Raw genomic sequence first — 18,932 nt, 5'->3', positions numbered from 1 at the left:
CTCAGGGAATAAAGAAACAGCCTGATCAGCTTCTCTACAAAAACAAGGAGACTTTCATGTTGTGCTTGAATATGTCTGTTACTTTAGTTATAAACTGCCTCTATTGGAGCTGAATGCTGTGATGTGTCTGCAGCTCTACATGTATTATAGGAACATGAATGATGATAATCCACAGCAGATCTGACCCAAACCAAAACTCTGTTCTTTCAATGGGAGCGTGTACAAATTCACTTTGTTTTCTACTCATTTCCCACCTCACTTTTCTTAATACTAAACTTTTTTATTTGTGTATTTGTATATAATATGAGTACAGTCCTTCCAGGATGTTGTTATCTTGTCCCGCCAGGTGGCTTCCTTCATTGAATAGAGTCTGTCCTTCTCAAGGCTACTTGCCCTCTTCATGGAGGTCATGCACGTACTCATATGCGTGGGTTACATAGAGAACAAACAAAGCATTCTAACTTTCTGAGTGGCAGTGTGTAGCTTTTGAAATGGCAACCTACAACAGATACATTAAACCTAACATTCTTCCATCCTGTTTGACATTTTAAAAGGTTGTGCTTTCATTTATCAGTACAGCCTCACTTGGAGGTGCATTTCCAATGCTTACTTCATTTAAACAAAATCTTCCATGTCCTCCTTTGGGTCCTCCTGGGCTAATGTGTAGTAAATAAAAGTATTAGTCACCATCCTTTGTATCGTGCTCCCTATACAGGGGAAAATGCAGGTCATAGCAACAAACACGGAAACTAAAACAACAAATACTGGGGTCATGATTTTCAGTAGCATGTGCCATCAGGATTCAGAATCATCTATGCAAGCCAATCCTGTGTTGAGGCTCCTGGTGTATGATTGGCCACATACTCCTGCAGTGCTGTCAGATTCTGCAGGGCCTCATAGATGTCGCCACCTGCTGAGTATCCATCTGGGATGAACGTGCAACATGTCTCACCAATTAGCTTACACACCCCACCTTGGGATGCAATTAGCAAGAAGGTTATATCTTCCGGAGCTGTAAGTAGATAGTGGCATGTGGGCACATACGTAGTAGTCCATCTTGTTATTAAGGTGTGCCGTAGTGTTCATTGTCTGCCACCAGAAGTTCGTAAAATAGCCATTGAGCGTGGTTTCCTCGGTCCCATAGTGCTTCAGCTGTCGTCACGAACACAAACACTTTAAGCCATGCTGTCATCCTTGTTGCTGACTAAAGGTAAGGGAGTCAGTTTCTTCACCAGGTTTGAGACAGAAGGCCCTAGAGGCTTTCTTCCCCCTTTGTAGCTGGACTTTTACCTCCATTTACTCGGTTTCAGCGTCAAGGTGCGTGATCTTCTTGCAGTGGCTCTGATGAATCCACGTTGGTCTTTCGGCAATTTTTACTGGTGTGAGTGAGCACACTTGGTAGGGGCTGACCCACCGGGGTTGCTTTTTATGTCCTTTATCAACCCCCAAATCATCTCTCTGCAGGCATTCTTCCTGTGGGAGGATAAAGCCATCTGGCAAAGTATCTGCACTTATGACTCCTCTACTGTCCTTTCATCTCTGCAAAATGTTTTTTGTTTTGTTTTTTTTAAAAAAAGAGTATGAAATATTTTACTACTGTTATGCTCTTCTCCCTCCTGTTGAGTCATGGCTTGCCCATGGCTCAAATTTTCAGCAGTCTTGTAGAAATGTTTATGATGCTCTGTAGAGTGTCAACCTCTGCATGGCACAGTGAAAAAGCATTAGGTGATGATCCTTGGGAAATTGCCGTCAGTCATTTCCCGTCACCGCCATAGCTTCTGGTTTCTGTGTTGTGTACTGTATTATGATGCCATCCCTGAACTTCCTCTGCGTTGTCGATTGGAGCTTGGCACGCTCCCCTTATCCATCAGATGCCCATCCTGTCGTCCACCATCTCCTGTCGATGCTCTCTATGAAGCCCAGTGGCACAGCTCTCTGCGGGCCGTCAGCTGGAGGTGGTCTCCACTCCTCACTGATCCTCCTGTCGCCTCTCTCATAGCCTCAGTCTGCATCTGCATCTCAGTCTCTTCTTCCATCACTTCACCTCTTTCCACCTGTAATTTAAACAATGAAACCTCCCCAGAAAAACCCTCTTTTGCCACATGGCCCTTGCCATGTATCAACTTCAAACAATTAGACATTAACACAAAAAAGTTGCACATTCTCTCTTAAAGATTCCCAGGGCTTGTCCCTCAGAGTAGCTCTACTCAAAGCCTGTAACCCTGTCATAAGAAAAACATTAGCCAGTGGTCTTGATGCATTCTCAATCATCCAGGTAAGTAAATCCCAAAAAGTTGATTCTGTTCATCTGGACGTAGCGTTTCCAGTGCGAGAAACGTTTTGTCACTCATCCAAGTGTCTTCTTCAGTCTCAGCTGACTGCAGGTTTCCCCAATTTAAACCCCTGTTCCTCCCTGTCCTCATTGTCTGTTGTCTTCGTCTCTGTTATCAGTCATCATAATTTTACCATCTCTGTGCAAGTCTGCAAATTTCTTTATTAAATCATAAGATTCTTAAATTCATCAAGTCTCAAAACATGACATCACTGTTTTGTACATTTTAACACAATTTAATAAACATATGCTTCAGCCAATACCTTTTGATTAGCCTTGTCTCAGTTTCTTGCTTTGTGGTAGATCTTTATTCTGTTTTCACTGAGATATTTGAATGCTAATCAATAAATCAATATTCAATTCTAAAAAAAAATTCTAATCCCCACATTTGTGAAAGAAAAGCAAAGGACTTTTTTGAAAAGTTTGTAACAAATCCATCAAATCTGTTTTCTTACCTGATTCTTCCTGACCTTGTACTTTCCCCTCTTTCCTCTCTCCCTCTTTGGACTGACAATCATACGTAAATAGATTGTATTAGATGAAAAAATTAATTTAATATGAAAAAAATACTATTGAAATAACTAATAAAAAAGTCCTCTCTCAGTGTACTTTCAACCAAAAGGCAAATAACCAAACCACATGTACATCTAATAAAGGATATAAATATTGAAACACTGATCCAACATTATCCTTTATTGATGGATCATTTGTTCTTACACTTTTACCTGAATGTGGCTTTTTTTGAAAAAACATCCTTATATCCATTATGAACCTGGCTGTCTCTCTGTACACAAACACACACACACACACACACACACACACACACACACACACACACACACACACACACACTCAGTTAGCTAGTAAGTACCTTGGGTTTAATATCGGCACATATGACAAAATAAGCAGCTTCTCTCATTCCTTTTCAAACAGGACAGTGGTAACAACAGCAGGCTACGGACAATTTTAGGTTTTAGATTTTAAATAGTCTGTATACATTTCAATGGGAGCAACAGGACGGTCAAATGTCGCTGAATTTACTACAGAGCAGGACGGATTGTAGGGTAGCAAACATCGTGGGAAAACACGTTTTCAACACTGCAGGTTACCTGGTGTAATGTTTTTCAGCTAAAAAGAAACATGGTCTGACTCCTACCAACTATATAAAGAGTAACTGAAGGTTAAATGCAGCTAACATGTCCTGTTTTAAGCCAGACACTTACACCTCAGCTCCGCTGCATCTCAGCCACCATCTCTCTGGCAGACAGAGCGCTAGAGCCAGAGTACGGGAGAGCTGGAACAAACCATTTTGGGAGGGGGGGATTTCTATACTTTTGTTGTTAAAATATTACATCTCAACCAAGTACTGTATGCTTTCTATATTTTTTGTAGTTGTTGCGAAATCAGTTTTACCCCGGTTCTTTTTTATTCCTCGAGCATCCAGAGACGGCACCGGAACTCAGTAGTTATTTTCACAAAACTTTATTCATCTTTATTCATCTTAATTTAAGCATGCACTTCTAGAAGGGAAGACGAGGCTGATGTCCCTCTGCAAAATCTTCACCCCTTTGTTAGTTACAGCCAGCTTTATAGAGGCGACCCCATCATAAAACCCCCATGGCATGCTCCAAACTCTGTGTCTGTGTGTATACACGAGCACGTGAGTGCCTGTGTGTGCGCGTACCCGTATGCCTATGTGAGCGCACGTGAGTGAATGTATGTGCGTACCTGTATGTATGTGTGAGTGCACGTGAGTGACTGTGTACGCATGTGGGTGTGGGTGCGTAACAGTTAAAGCACTGTGTGTGTGTGTCTCTATGTACGTGACGTATGTACAGTTATCCAGTTACAAATGTTGAGACCCCCACCCAGGTATCCTCTGGGGAATTTCCACTCAGCATTAACTCCTCTTTGTCTTAGTTTCACAGTCCAACTGGGGAGGGTCTCCTAAAATCTACTCCTAAGTTCATGACACAGTCAGGCCTTTATTTATATCCAGGGCAGTGTCAGTGTCTCACAATTCTATATCCTATCTAACACATTCCTAAACTCTAAAATAAGCTAAACATTCCTACATAGCATACACACAAAGGGCACCAGAGCCAGAGTAGGGGAGAAGCGAGCTGGAACAAACCATTTTGGGAGGGGGGGTATCTATACTTTTGTTGTTAAAATGTTACGTCTCAACCAAGTACTGTACGCTTTCTATATTTTTTGTAGTGTATCACACAAACACCAAATATTGTCAAAAAAGTAAGAAATCTTTGGGGGTGCTTTGATTCATTTTGGAAAACACCCCCCAAAATGGGCTAAAAATGCCCCTGATTATAGTTATTTACACATTTGCCTAACAAGTGGAAGCTCACCGGCTGAATCTCAGGAGGAGACAAAAATCTCTTTGGGGTTGTGTCAGAAATGACATCAGGCCTAAAAATCTGTCCAATCACACATGAACAGTCACCCACTGTGGTGCCCTGTGAGTAACAGTGCAGCTGAACGTAGCCAGTAAGCAGTTAAAGCAATTCTTTTGTTAAATCCCTTGAATTAAAGCTCTAATGCTGCACTTCAACACATCCTGATTGTTTTACTTTGGACAGAGACACAGCTACAACAAAGTTCATTGTCCAAATATTTATGGGACAAACACTTATAGTATATCACACAACACAGTACGTGAACATGTACTGAAGCTCCCCTTCCTGCAACCCTAAGTTGGACATGTGGTTATGAAAATAGATGGGCGGTAAAATAAAAACCATTATGGATGACTGTTGCTGCCTGTAAATCAAAGTCTGCCTGAGGTGGGATTTCAGAAGCAGAAACCATGAGGAGCACAGTACCACTGCCAGAAGGGTGAGATGTGAAGCCATGTGATGAGTGAAATGATGATGGAGGAGAACACAGATGAAGATCTGGAAGCTGCTGCCTCTTTATATAGTAGACACTGAAATGACCTTTTGCCTCCCTGCCAGCACGCACACCCACACTAAAAACCCACTTACACAAACCCTCGGCTCTGGGATGGATTCAGAAACATGTCAGTTCTGGTAAACAAATGGACGGTTTTGCAACCACAAAGTTTAATCCTACAAGGGCAGAATTATGTTCACTGTGTGAGAGGTGAGCCTCAGACAGTTAGCAAGAGAAACATTCAAAGAAACAACTTAAATAACACAAACTTAGCAGTTGGGATGTAGATCAGACGATATCAGCAACGTGATGATCAAATGTAGTTAAATACACAAGAAAAAACAGCCTTTTTGCTCCAAAAGGACAAACAAAGCAGGGCCAGATTAACCTGTCGGCACCTGCTGGCAGGCAGAGTAACATGTGACAAAACACACACGACACACGTGGTCACCTCAACTTGTTTCACTGGAGTTTCTCTTTTATAGCTTTAACCTCCTAAGACCTGAACTCTTTCATGCATTTTTAAAGTCTCTTTGCTATTTGGGCTGTTTGGGACCTGATTAATGTAAAAACAAAGAATTACCAGAATTTTTGTTTTTTACCTGATTTTTGTTTCTGAGAGAAATGAGATCCACATATGAGGATATTTGCTTTAAATTTCGATAGAACAGAGGCAGGATAATGTCCTCGTAAGTGCAAATCAGGTCCTTGTAGAGCAAAATGTAGTATTTTGGTCTAAACATCCCAAAATGTGATGTCCACACATGTGGACACCAGGTCGTTTAAGTCTGTACGAACTTTTGTTTCTTCATTTGCTTGCAAACTAATGGAAATCCTCACTTAAAGCCAAGAAGCTTATTATCTGTGCAGGCTTTAGTGCCTCAGAGCAAACAAGAGAGCTTTGATCACAATGATTTTTGTTTTCAAATTTCATTCACTAGCGATTTTTTTAATGTCACCTGATCTCAGTCAGCAGATTGAATATAATAGTAAAGCACTAGTTAGCTAACTAATTAGATATTGGTCACTCATACCAACTGAAAGAGTGTAAGACAAGTAAATGTGCTATAAAGGCAGGAGAAGAGTTAATAAAAAGGTCTTGCAATGAAAATATTTCATTATTTGCTGTTTCATAGATCATTATTTTTGGTTTTATTGCACTTTTGTTGCACTTTTAAAAGTACTTTATTAATAAACTGGCATAAATGGTAACATTGAACACTTGCCAGTGTGAACAAAAGGTTCTTAACTTTAGCATCAAAGCTTCAGTTCACCTTTCTCATGGCAGTTACTTCAGTATGTGTATTAATGCAAGAACAACTCGATTCCACACAGCTGACGTACCAAGAGTGTCTGCTGTGTGGTTAACTTTATAACCTTTGGTACGCAGCGGTGTCGCTCCACCTGTTAGCTAGTTTAAGAAACTGGTTAAGGAGGGAGTATCTGTGAGGATGAGGAGGATTTAGTTCTTTAAAGACACATCAGATACTTGCAGGAAGCTTCTTTCAGGTTCTTTTCTCCACTGCGCAGGTTTAAAACCATGACACCAGAAGTCATGATGAAGAGATTGATTAGTCGGTCACAGTGTAAAGAGTCCTCCTGCCTGCATCGCTCGCCAGTATAAACAGACCTTTGCTCCTGGAAAACAAATATATCAAAGTCATGTTGTCCAAGAAATGCATTTTACTCACTAGTGAATCAAAGAAAGTCTGCATACTTTCTGAGCAGCAGTTCATCTGATCCACTTTAGACTTGGTGTTTTGTTTGGGACTCGTCCTGTGTGCTGTGTTCAGTTTGAGCTTGTTTGGATGAGCTGTTGCTTAATTGTGTCTTTCTTCTCCAAACTGCAGAGCCTGTTGCTTTGTCTGGCCTAAATGAGAGTTGAACACTATATCTGCTGCTGCTCTTTTAAAACCAAGGGCTCGACTCTTTGTTTTCTCCTACATAGATGCACTTTTTCCTGAGAAACATTGTTTTTAGATGCACATTCAGCAGACAGGTGCTTTATCTTTAAGACTTTTTATTAGCCAGCTGTAATAAACATGCAGTACATGCTACGTGGTTATAATAGCAGGCAGATAAAAGCAAAGTGATGAATATTGTTTTCGGTCATTTCATTAATTAATGTTTGAAAGAGCAGAGATAATAAATGAAAACTGTTGCAGGTTATGGATGTGAGTGAAAGTAGTCCTCTGTGACATGAACACTGGCACAGAAGATTGAGCAGCTGAGCACTGAAGCAGCACAAAGTTCCCCCACCTGCTCTATAAATATTATAATAAAATCATTTTAATACAAGGAATACAAACTTCTAATTCTAATGAATTCACAAAGCTTCAAATCTATAATGTACAAAGGAAAAACAAAGGGAATAAAAATGTCTCTGTTTGCTGATGATTGTAGGTGGGTGACTTTCCTCACACACTTAGAAAATTAAAGGCATTCAAATGAAATGAGACGTCTGTTCCCCCTGATGTAACCCAGCTCTGACATCATTTGTCCAAAAACAGTGTCAGCCTGTGTCAATCTAAACACATCTGCACCAAGAGTGCAGTGCAGTGTACTTCACTTTATTTGGCAAGAAGTTCGACAACAACGCATCATCAATCTGTCGATCCAATCCACATCTATCAATTAAAACAAATTAAAGTAAGCTTTAAATTTGCAGTTGAACAAATTCCACCAAGCAGTCCGAACCTTTCAAACTAATCCCTCTTCTTCCTCTTCTGTGTTTTGTGCATCGTTCTCCATCTCTGAGTGATGTTATCTCATATCCTTTTCTCTCCCTGGGAAATACTGCAAATGTACCTTTAGCTAGCAGACACACTGTGGGACTAATTGCACAGAAACAGTTTGCTGATATTTGTTGAGCTGTTAAGAAGGTTACGTGTGTTACTGTTAAAGTTTACAATCAAGAGAGAGTTCAGATCACTGGTTAGCAGGACGGAGAAAGAGAGAAGCAGCTCATGAGCTGAAGCATCGTCTGTGAGGCAGGGTGGATGCTGTGTCATGTAGATGTATTTACTGCCTTTTAATAATAATGTACAGATTCCTGTCATACATTTGAAATGTAATTCCACTTGTTTGTTTTTGGAACAGTCACCACTAGATGTCAGCAGACTACAGACTGCAGTCAGCTGAGTTCTGTTGTCTTGCCCCTCCAAAGTGCATAATCCTAGCTATGGTGGCTGCAGGAGGACAAAAAGCTCTGACTGGTTGATCCATATGGAGTGTAGGCTGTCAGTCCGCTCTATTACCTGAAGCTCTATGTCTATTTAATCTGGAGGAGGCTTAACAAGGTCATGAAAAGAATCTGAATAGAGCTTTGTGAGTGACTGAAAGACATTTTGGACAGTTGTAAAACTGAACTAGTAAAATGCATGACTTTGGAAAAGCTTACTTATAACACTGAACAGAGTTCAGATGAAACAATATTTGAATTTCAGTTCCACATGTCCTACGATCTTGATTATATTTAAGATCTTTGGATGTGGTGTTCAATAAAGAGCAAAGAGGCTGTAATGAACACCATATTTTAACCACACTTTTGGCAAACACATGTATTTACCTATTTATTTATATGCCTGTCTTCTTCTCTTGTTTCCCTTTTATCCATCACATTATTTTTCTAATGTAAGTGGAGTCATAAAAACTTGTGGCAGATATGAGAAGACTCCTTGGGCATCATTTACTACTATGTGCAAAGACATGTTTTAATGTGTGCAACAAAAAACAACAAACAAATAAATAATAAATAATTGTATTTATAGCACCTTTCTAGACAGAATCACAAAGTGCTGCACATAAGATAACAAATAATAAAAGGGTGAAACAGACAATATAAAACAGGCAGAAATTTAACCAAAAACAGTTTAAAAAGGTGAGTTTTGAGTTGTTTTTAAAAACAACGACTGAGTCCACAGTTCTTAATGTCTGAGGGAGAGAGTCCACAGTCTCGGGGCCACAGTGGCAAAAGCTCTGTCAGCCTTAGTTCTCATCTTAGTCTGTTTTATAGCAAGTAAGCCCTGATCAGATGACCTCAGGGACCTGCTGGGGACATCGGGCTGTAGCATAGGCTCGGTCCCCATGTAAATCCTTTGTGTTTTTCTACGAAAGGCCACTTTTCTTTGTTGAAATTGCATCCCCGGCAGAGTCATTATGAAGCAAATTAGCTCGGCGATAGGAAGTTTAATTTTTCTTGCAGGGTTCAAACGGAAAACCACAAACACATTTAGACTGAGCTCAAACCAACAGAGAGCTTTGGTGAAAATGAAAAGATTTTCAAGCACCCGAGCACACCGTGTGACTCTTTACAAAAATAAAAAGCAACCCTCTTGACCCTGGAGGTCCCTCAGTCCTCTAAAACAAAACCATGTTAATCACATTGTATTTCATGACAAGCTGTCAGAGGCATTAAAACCATGATATATCCACAGACTGTATATGAAAGATGGACACAATCACTGTGACATCACTCGCTGGTTTTGGTTTGTTCTTAGAGCACAAAATATGTGAGCAGTGCCGCTGCTTGTCTGCACTGTATGAATGTGCACTATTTACTAGAGATGGACCGATCCGATATTACGTATCAGTATCAGTCCCATACTGACCTAAATGACTGGATCGGATATCGGAGAGAAATAAAAAATGTAATCCGATCCATTAAATATCACGAAAGCACCTCACAAAACTTGCGACACGCCGTAACTCATAACCGTAGCACTTCGGAGAAGTATGCATCACGTGATAGAGCGGCTGTGGCGTGTGAGACCTGTCGGCGGTCTGGTTGAGCATTTTGAGCCTCGCTAACAACCCGGCATTTCATCTCCGAGGAAGTTATGTCAGAGAGAAGTAAAGCAAGTGTGTAAGTTCATCTCTGAATGTTTGTAAAGCATTCCAGCGTTAAGCTTAACAACCGATATATGGAGCGACTGCCTCTCTCTCTCTCTCCTGCTGCTACTTCAATCGTGAAACTGATCAATGATCAGCTGATCGGCTTTTCTGTCGCGAGTCCGTCTCTCTTCTTTGTTTTTGGCCCACTTTGCACCAGAAAGAGGAAACCAGCGGCTGAACAACAGCAGCACGTTTAAAAGCGGGAAAAGTGAGCTTTAATGGGGAAGCTACTGTGCTGGGTAACTAATGTGAGGCGGAGGGCAGAAGCTGGAGGTCTGGATCGGCTCCACATGAAAGAAAAGCAGGAACAGATTCAGTCCGAGTCATTCCTTTGATTCCAATCAGCACATTTATTGATCATTAGTATCCACATTAAACATTAAGCATTAGTTCATCCACTGAAGCTCAAACTGCACAGACACATGAAAACATGATATTTATATTATAAAAACATGATGTTTATTATTCAAAGGTGTTTGAAAGCCTTTCCAGGTGAGTTTGATCCAGGAGGGACTGAAGCCAGTGTCAGATAGAGACTGTGCAGAGACTGTAGAAGGACAGAGCAGCAGCAGAGCAGTCCAGATACACTGATGATCCTCTGTCAGATCCAGAGGGACACACAGGGATGATGCTGGACTCTACATTGTGTCTGACAGTGGAGCTGTTCTCAGAGCAGTTCACTCTGCAGCACTGACAGTCATCTGCACTTCTTCTCATTCCTCTGTCAGTCACTGCTGGATGAAGCTCTCCTCTCCACTCCACCTCCCAGTAACATGGCCCAGTTAGAGAGTCTCTATGCACAAGCTGCTGCTGCTTCAACCTCTCTGGATCATCAGGACACAGCTCCTCCTCTCTCAGCACACACACCGTCCTGTTTACCATCATCACCTCCACCTGCAGAGAGAAGAAGGAAGAGCAGAGGAAATAAACGAGTGTTTCCAGAGACTCTTCATCAGCTGTCAGTCAGCGATGCAGCACATCCAGTATAAAGAGCAGCAGGGACTTCAGTGCTGGGACTGTACTAGGACTCATTGTTGCTTCACTTTTTCTAATCTTTGGATTTTTATTGAAGTTGATGAAAATGTTTTTCACTCCTAGTTTGAGTTTGGACTTTCATTCATTAGAAGAACCTTGGTGTGTCCACTCTGAGCTCTGTAGGAACCCCAACAACAAGCCCAACAATCCAGATGGACGGTTCCAGCTGTTAACTGGAGGAATTCCATCCAAACATCTGCTCTCACTAAATTCTTCCTCACCTACAGACTGTGTTCTTCACTGCTTTAAACTTGGAAATGAATGCAGTCATTGGTCTGCGTGCTGCTTTGTTCAGAGAGCTAATAGGCTGCTGACAGTGTTTGACCAGAGCATGTCAGCCATTACTATGGTGACCATAAAGGTGACAAAAAGGCAGAAACAGGAAGTGTTTGTGTCCAATCCTGAAGCCTGTCACCATTCTCCTCTCACAGCTTCATTGAGAAGCTGCAACTTTACAGGAAACACTGGATCTTTGTTTCATACTGACTGTGTGTAGTATAATACTGCTGACAGCACCACCCAATCACTCCAACACTCTACTGACCACAGAGTCTCCAGTCTGCAGTCTGGACTCTCCTTAAGACCAGATAGCTGCTTCACATCTGGATCCTTCAGGTTGTTGCATCTCAGGTCCAGCTCTCTCAGACATAAGGGGTTGGACTTCAGCGCTGCTGCCAGATAATCACAGCTGATCTTTGACAAACCACACCAGCTCAATCTGTATAAAGAATGAAAGATGTAAGTTTATTACATTACATTTACCAAGGCTGGCTTGGAAAGGAATGAAGTCCATGGTGGGGATGCAGAACAAGGAGCAAAGATGAATGTGATGCTGAATCAGCAGAAGACTTGGACTCATTTGATTCCAGCTTTGATATCATTGATTTCAATGAAGAGCTTTGTGATTGTAGCAAAGGGCTGGTAGCTCTGAGAGTCCCACTGACGAGGTGTTTGTGTGTAAATCTCTTAGTGGGATCAAAGAGAGAAAAAGCCCTGGTCCTGATGCTTTGGGAGGGAAATGATTGAAGTGTGCTGTGAGGAACTGACTGGGAGATTTTCACACATTTCCCAGTCCTCCTTGGAACAACAGGAAGTTCCCAGCATATGGAAACAAAGGTTAAGTGTCCTATGGCACTCAGTGATGATGGTGCTGTGGCCCCATCACCTCCACCTCTTTTTAAAGGAACTAACTGTAATCTGAAGCTTCAAATGGACCTAAGACTTCCTCCACTAGGTGGCAGTGTCTGATGAGAAAGTGTTAGTGGAGCTGGCCTGTAGTCAGAAACAGGAAAATGCAGGATTTGCAAGAAGGTTGTAGGTTGAAGCTTGTTGGTAGGTTGAAGCTTGTTGGTCAGCTGGGCCTTTCTGTGGAGGTTGGATGTTCTCCCACAGTCCAATGAAATGCTGCTTAGGTTCATTGGTGCTTCTAAATTGGCTGTAGGTGTGGATGTGAGAGAGTGCTTCTCTGTCTCTCTCTGTTGGCCCTGTGATGGACTGCTCACCTGTGCAGGTGGGCCACGCCTCTTGCCCTATGACAGCTAAACAGTTAGCAAAAATGATCCATAGATGGCCTGAAATTCCCCAGTTAGCAGTTTGGTAGATAGCTATGACATGCTAATCCCATCCAGCAGCTGTATTCTACCTGTAAGCTGATCCCTGCTGAGCCAAAGCACTTTTTCATATACAAATTACAACCTTTAATAGAAACCTATTGGTCAGCATCTTATTAGCCTGCTGTTAGCTTCATTCCACAGAAAACTGATAGAAAGAAATGTGCTGATTTAAAGCCTTTGAAGTGCTTCAGATGATCTCTGTCCACTTCTGTCCACTCATTCATTCATGTAAGCTTTCTAATGCAGCTTTGATCTTCACAGTCTGCTTTATGAAACTCATTCTAACCCTGAATGTCAGAGTGTTCCTCCTTCTCTTTCCCATCATTCATGCTGGCAGTGGAGGAGATTTGGATGTTGGACTGTGTTTTGGATGATGTGTGTATGTTTGTGTTGGACTGCTGTCTGTAAAGCAAACAGCCATTTTGCTTTGGATTTCAGTGTCAGACAGACTTTAAGGTAGAATGAAGAGTTTTAGGTCGTGTCCAAATTCATGGGCTGCATCCTCCTGAGGACCCGGCCTTCGCGGTCTACGTGGGCCAGGTCCTCAGAAGGTCGGGTAGGCCGGAAGTAAACGGCTGGTGAAATTGGACGGTCTAGCCTTCTGATTAGCGTCACCGCTGTCTCGGTGGAGTTTAATAAACTCGGCCGTCTGTTCCTTGCTATCTAAAATATAACAGGACACTGGCGTAAATTCTCAACCGTCTCATACTTCTGTTTAATTAGTTTTCTGTTTGACGTTTAGTCAGCTGTGTAAAAACCAAGGAGGAACCCACCCGGGGGATTAATAAAGTTTTATTTTATCTAATCTAATCTAATAACTTTAATCTCAGCCAAACCGATTTACTCACGAACAAACAAAACACTGAAAAACCATTGCCGGAAACTGGAGCTTGGCTGGGCCGCGCTATGAATTCTGGGATATGGTAGGCCACACCCGACCCATCCTTCAAATTCGGGGAAAAGGAGGATGCATTTGTCGGCTGCATTCGGAGGAGTCTACAAATTTGGAAGCCTTCGGCGCGTCGCTGTGGTGTAATCGGTCTACAAATGCGGCCTCAGGAGGATGCAGCCCATGAATTTGGACACGACCTTAGAGTTTCACAGTGAATTATCCAATGGAGGATTTTTCTTCTTCTTTGAAGGTTTGAAATGTGAACATTGTTCTGCTACAGTCAATGGACTAAACCAGAGAAGAAGAAAACAGACTTTACCATGAAGATCCTCAGTGTGGATCAGTATAATATCAGCACAACTTTAACATCATATTCATCTCAGCACAACTAAAACATGCTGACTGACCTCAGAGTTTCAAGTTTACATCCTGGACTCTCCAGAAAACCACACAGATGCTTCACTCCTGAATCCTGCAGCTTGTTGTTGTTCTTGGTTGAGAACAATAAGTCATTACTCAGGTCCAGCACTCTGGGATACGAGGGGTTGGACTTCAGCGCTGCTGCCAGATAATCACAGCTGATCTTTGTCAAACCACAGTTCACCAATCTGTATAAAGAATGAAAGATGTACATTTATTAGACAAAGTGTGTAGTTGAAATCATTCAGTGATTTATAATCTGTTCAGAGCTGAAGAAGGTTCACAATGTAGAAGTTTAGAAAATGGAAACTCCAAACAGCTGAAGCCAACAGGAAGCAGCTTCAAAAAACACAACAAGAGAAAAAAACTCTGAATTTTTCACATTAAAGTTTTACATTTATCATAAAAACATGAAAAAGACTTGAAAAAGTTGTTTTTCATTCAAGAAACCACAAGGCTTCACTTTTGAAGTTGAAGCTGGAAAGAAATGGACATATTTGAAGTCCAACACCTTTTTCCAGTCACATTATTAAAGCAGACAAACTACAAGCTCATTTTCATTCCAACAAGTCATCTTCTGACCTGGACTAACAACACTGGTCTCTATGTGCAGCTGGCTGTGAGACCAGTGCTCAGGGACTGTCTACAAAGTGCAACACTGAAAGAACATCACACACAAATTTGCTTCCAGCACTTTCACACAAACATCTACTGTCATTATTTTCACCAAACTCTGTGGATCCTTTATTGGAAATTCAAATGGGATTCAAATGGTCAGACAAAAGAGGGTTATGAGAAAATAGGACGAAATGTTGTGTATTAGCAGGAAGTTATTGAATCATTTTCATCATAAACCAAACAAAATGATTCACAAACATGTTTTACAAACGCAGTGTTGGACTTTGATCAGCAGGATAACTCTGATGTTTAAAGGTATCTTAGTCACGCTGTATGAGAGTCAAGTTCACTTGCTAAATATGGGACAGACTTGACTGGGGAAAAGAAAGGGGAGAAAGATAGAGGGAAAGAAAAACAGCGGGGAAGAGTAATGGTGATAAAGGGCAAAAACCAACAAAACAAACAGACGAAAAAAATACATATATCAATCACCTGGATCGCCTGTTGAGAAAGAAAAAAGAGAAAACAAGCAAAAAAAGAGAGCAATATAATAAACAACATCATCGCAATGATCTATGTGAATATAACAGTAAATACTAAATATTAAATATTATTGTGCAGCACATAAGATTGACAGTGCACAGTGTGCTTTGAGGTAGGAGCCAAAAAAGGGTGTAGTTTGTGTGTGTGAGCACCCGTGTGTACACCTGTGAGCATCAGCGCGCTTGTATTTAACAGGTTCCTTCATGTAATGATCTGCTAGAGGGTGTCGGGAGCCATAGCCCCATCCTCCAGGGCATGAAGCAGGTATGGAGGAGATCAAGGCTCCAGACATCCAGAGGCCCTCAGAACACAAGAGACTAAAGAAGACCAACGGAGGGGCAACCGCGCCACTATCCCAGAAAGAGCTGAGGAGAGCCCCAGATGAGGGGTCACTCAGCAGCCGCGGAGCAGAAACCAGGGGGGGTTGCAGTGACGTGCCCGTGAGCTCCGCCTGCAGCCAGCTGTGCCTGAGTGACTGAGCCCCAGGCCGAGAGGCCGAGGATACCCCACCCCCGAAGGGGCCCGAGCGAGCCCCAGGCTCCAGGCCCCGACAAGCAGCCACCAGAAATGAGCCGGTGTGTACCTGGACGCCCATCCCCGGACACAAAGAACCACCAATGCACCGATGTCTGAGGGCGTCTGCCACTGGCAGGGGAAGTGGTGGGGGGAGATATAGACACAAAAAAACAGGCACACACAGATACAAACATCCATTCCCACTCTCATGCTCTCATATGCAATTACTCAGCACTCACCCAACGTGGAGACAGACATAAATAGACACTGTACACACAGTCACACTCCCCAAGCGTACTCAATACCCCAGGTCTAGGTACCCAGACCCATGCAACAGGCAACAGAGAACGGGGGTGTGTGAAGACTCCAAACCTCCCTCCGCCCGCTCATATGTAGTGTTGATGCATGTGTGTTCTAAGGTGCATTTAAAACCCAGGAGGGCATGGAGCTACCTGCCAGAGAGAGCAGCAGGTAAGAGCATAGCCCCTCCTGATAGCCCTCAATGTCTACGTGTATTTAAAATTGAGACGTGGGCAACGACGCCAGGGGTGGGGTGTACACCCTGATGGTCTTTTGGATGCCGTGTAGCGTGGCCACCCCCAAGGACCTATATGTATGTGTTATGAGAGTGTGAGTAATGTGAATGTCTAAGTTGTGGGATAAAATTGAGGCACAGGCAGCCAGAAGGGGACAGAGGGGGGATGCCTCCCCTGCACCCTGGTGACACACCTTTACCCCAAGGCCCTGCATGTGTGGGTGATTGTGGTGGAGCGGGAAGAGGGAGGCAGCTGGAGATGGGGAGGGAAGGAAGGGAGGGGCAAGTGGCCCCTCCCTGAGGCCAGCTCCCCCGCTGACCCCAGTAGACACCCCCATACTCTGCAACCCACCAGAGAAAGGGGGCCCAGGCCCATCTGGACCGGGGCCAAGTTCAGCAGCGCCGCCTGGCCCCAAAGAGCCCGGGCCAGCCCACCCGACCCCACGACAGAGAAAACTGCACCCATCCCGTCATCCACTCATCTTCCAGACTACACAAGACAATAGACGCCCAGGTTGAGTTCTTCCTCCACCTCTCCTATATCTCCCCCACCTGCAGAGTGAGTTCCTGGAGAGAGGAGAGCTCCTGCAAGATGTAACAGCCTCCCCCACCAGTTGTCGAGCCCCCAGGTGGCTCGATGCACTGGCGGTACCCTGCGCCAGGGCTGAGCCCCCATACCAAATAATTATTGTGGGTGATTTTAACATCCATGTAGATGCTAAAAATGACAGCCTCAACATGGCATTTATTCTGTTATTAGACTCAATTGGCTTCTGTCAAAATGTAAAAGAACCCACCCACCACTTTAATCACACTCTAGATCTTGTTTTAACATATGGCATAGAAACTGAACATTTAACAGTGTTTCCTGAAAACCCTCTCCTGTCTGATCATTTCCTGATAACATTTACATTTACAATAATTGATTACACAGCAGTGGAGAGTAGACTTTATCAAAGTAGATGTCTTTCTGAAAGCGCTGTAACTAAGTGTAAGAATATAATCCACCCACTGTTATCATCTTCAATGCCCTGTACCAACATAGAGCAGAGCAGCTATCTGAACGCTACTCCAACAGAGGTCGATTATCTTGTTAATAATTTTACCTCCTCACTACGTACGACTCTGGATACTGTAGCTCCTGTGAAAACTAAGGTCTCTAATCAGAAGTACCTGACTCCGTGGAATAATTCTCAAACACGTAGCCTAAAGCAGATGACTCGTAAGCTGGAGAGGAAATGGCGTGTCACAAATTTAGAGGATCATCATTTAGCCTGGAGAAATAGTTTGTTACTTTATAAGAAAGCCCTCCACAAAGCCAGAACATCTTACTATTCGTCCCTGATTGAAGAAAATAAAAACAACCCCAGGTTTCTCTTCAGCACTGTAGCCAGGCTGACAAACAGTCAGAGCTCTGTTGAGCCAACCATCCCTTTAACATTAACTAGTAATGACTTCATGAACTTCTTCACAAATAAAATTTTTATCATTAGAGAAAAAATTACCAATAATCATCCCACAGATGTAATATTATCTACAGCTACTCTTAGTACCATTGATGTTAAGTTAGACTCTTTTTCTCCAATTGATCTTTCGGAGTTAACTTCAATAATTACTTCCTCCAAACCATCAACGTGTCTTTTAGACCCCATTCCTACAAAACTGCTCAAAGAAGTCCTGCCATTAATTATTGTTTCAATCTTAAATATGATCAACCTATCTCTAATAATCAGCTATGTACCACAGGCCTTCAAGCTGGCTGTAGTTAAACCTTTACTCAAAAAGCATCTCTAGCCCCAGCAGTCTTAGCTAATTATAGGCCAATCTCCAACCTTCCTTTCATATCAAACATCCTTGAAAGAGTAGTTGTCAAACAGCTAACAGATCATCTGCAGAGGAATGGCTTATTTGAAGAGTTTCAGTCAGGTTTCAGAGCTCATCACAGCACAGAAACAGCTTTAGTGAAGGTTACAAATGATCTTCTTATGGCCTCTGACAGTGGACTCATCTCTGTGCTTGTCCTGCTAGACCTCAGTGCAGCGTTCGATACTGTCGACCATAATATCCTATTAGAGCGATTAGAACATGCTGTAGGTATTGCAGGTACTGTGCTGCAGTGGTTTGTATCATATCTATCTAATAGACTCCAGTTTGTACATGTAAATGGAGAGTCCTCTTCACACACTGAGGTTAATTATGGAGTTCCACAGGGTTCAGTGCTAGGACCAATTCTGTTTACATTATACATGCTTCCCTTAGGCAGTATTCAATTCAATTCAATTCAATTCAATTCAATTCAATTCAATTCAATTCAATTTTATTGATATAGCGCCAAATCACAACAAAAGTCGCCTCAAGGCGCTTCATAGATACAGAGAAAAACCCAACAATCATATGACCCCCTATGAGCAAGCACTTTGGCGACAGTGGGAAGGAAAAACTCCCTTTTAACAGGAAGAAACCTCCGGCAGAACCAGGCTCAGGGAGTTCAACTTGACCCGGTTTAAATTTCTTTTTTACTATGGATTTAATTTGTTGATATTCTAAAAATCTTTTCTTGTTGATCCCATATTGTGTAACTAGTCTGTCAAATGAAATAAATTCTGTTCCTTCTAGTATATGTTC

At 42.4% G+C, this 18,932-nt stretch overlaps 1 protein-coding gene across 5 annotated transcripts in view; it reads right to left on the bottom strand.

Moving 5' to 3' along the window:
• Positions 1-10,460: 10,460 nt before the first annotated feature.
• The window catches only part of LOC146376991 (protein NLRC3-like), a 414,853-nt gene continuing 406,381 nt past the window's right edge, over positions 10,461-18,932 (bottom strand). For 3 of the 5 annotated variants that reach the window (XM_084944989.1, XM_084944988.1, XM_084944990.1), the window contains 3 exons: positions 14,083-14,283; positions 11,715-11,888; positions 10,461-11,029 (listed from right to left, as the gene is read on the bottom strand). In XM_084944989.1, the coding sequence (XP_084801115.1) occupies positions 11,020-11,029; positions 11,715-11,888; positions 14,083-14,283 (385 nt within the window). In that variant the 3' untranslated portion in view covers positions 10,461-11,019. Of the gene's footprint in view, positions 11,030-11,714; positions 11,889-14,048; positions 14,284-18,932 lie in introns of those variants that run through there. The other 2 variants (XM_084944993.1, XM_084944992.1) reach the window with 2 other exon arrangements.

The sequence above is a fragment of the Perissodus microlepis genome, chromosome 11, assembly GCF_051167445.1.
Source record: "Perissodus microlepis isolate ML-2025 ecotype Zambia chromosome 11, ASM5116744v1, whole genome shotgun sequence".
NCBI classification, from domain to species: domain Eukaryota; kingdom Metazoa; phylum Chordata; class Actinopteri; order Cichliformes; family Cichlidae; genus Perissodus; species Perissodus microlepis.
This window is presented reverse-complemented; position numbering and strand designations above follow the sequence as displayed.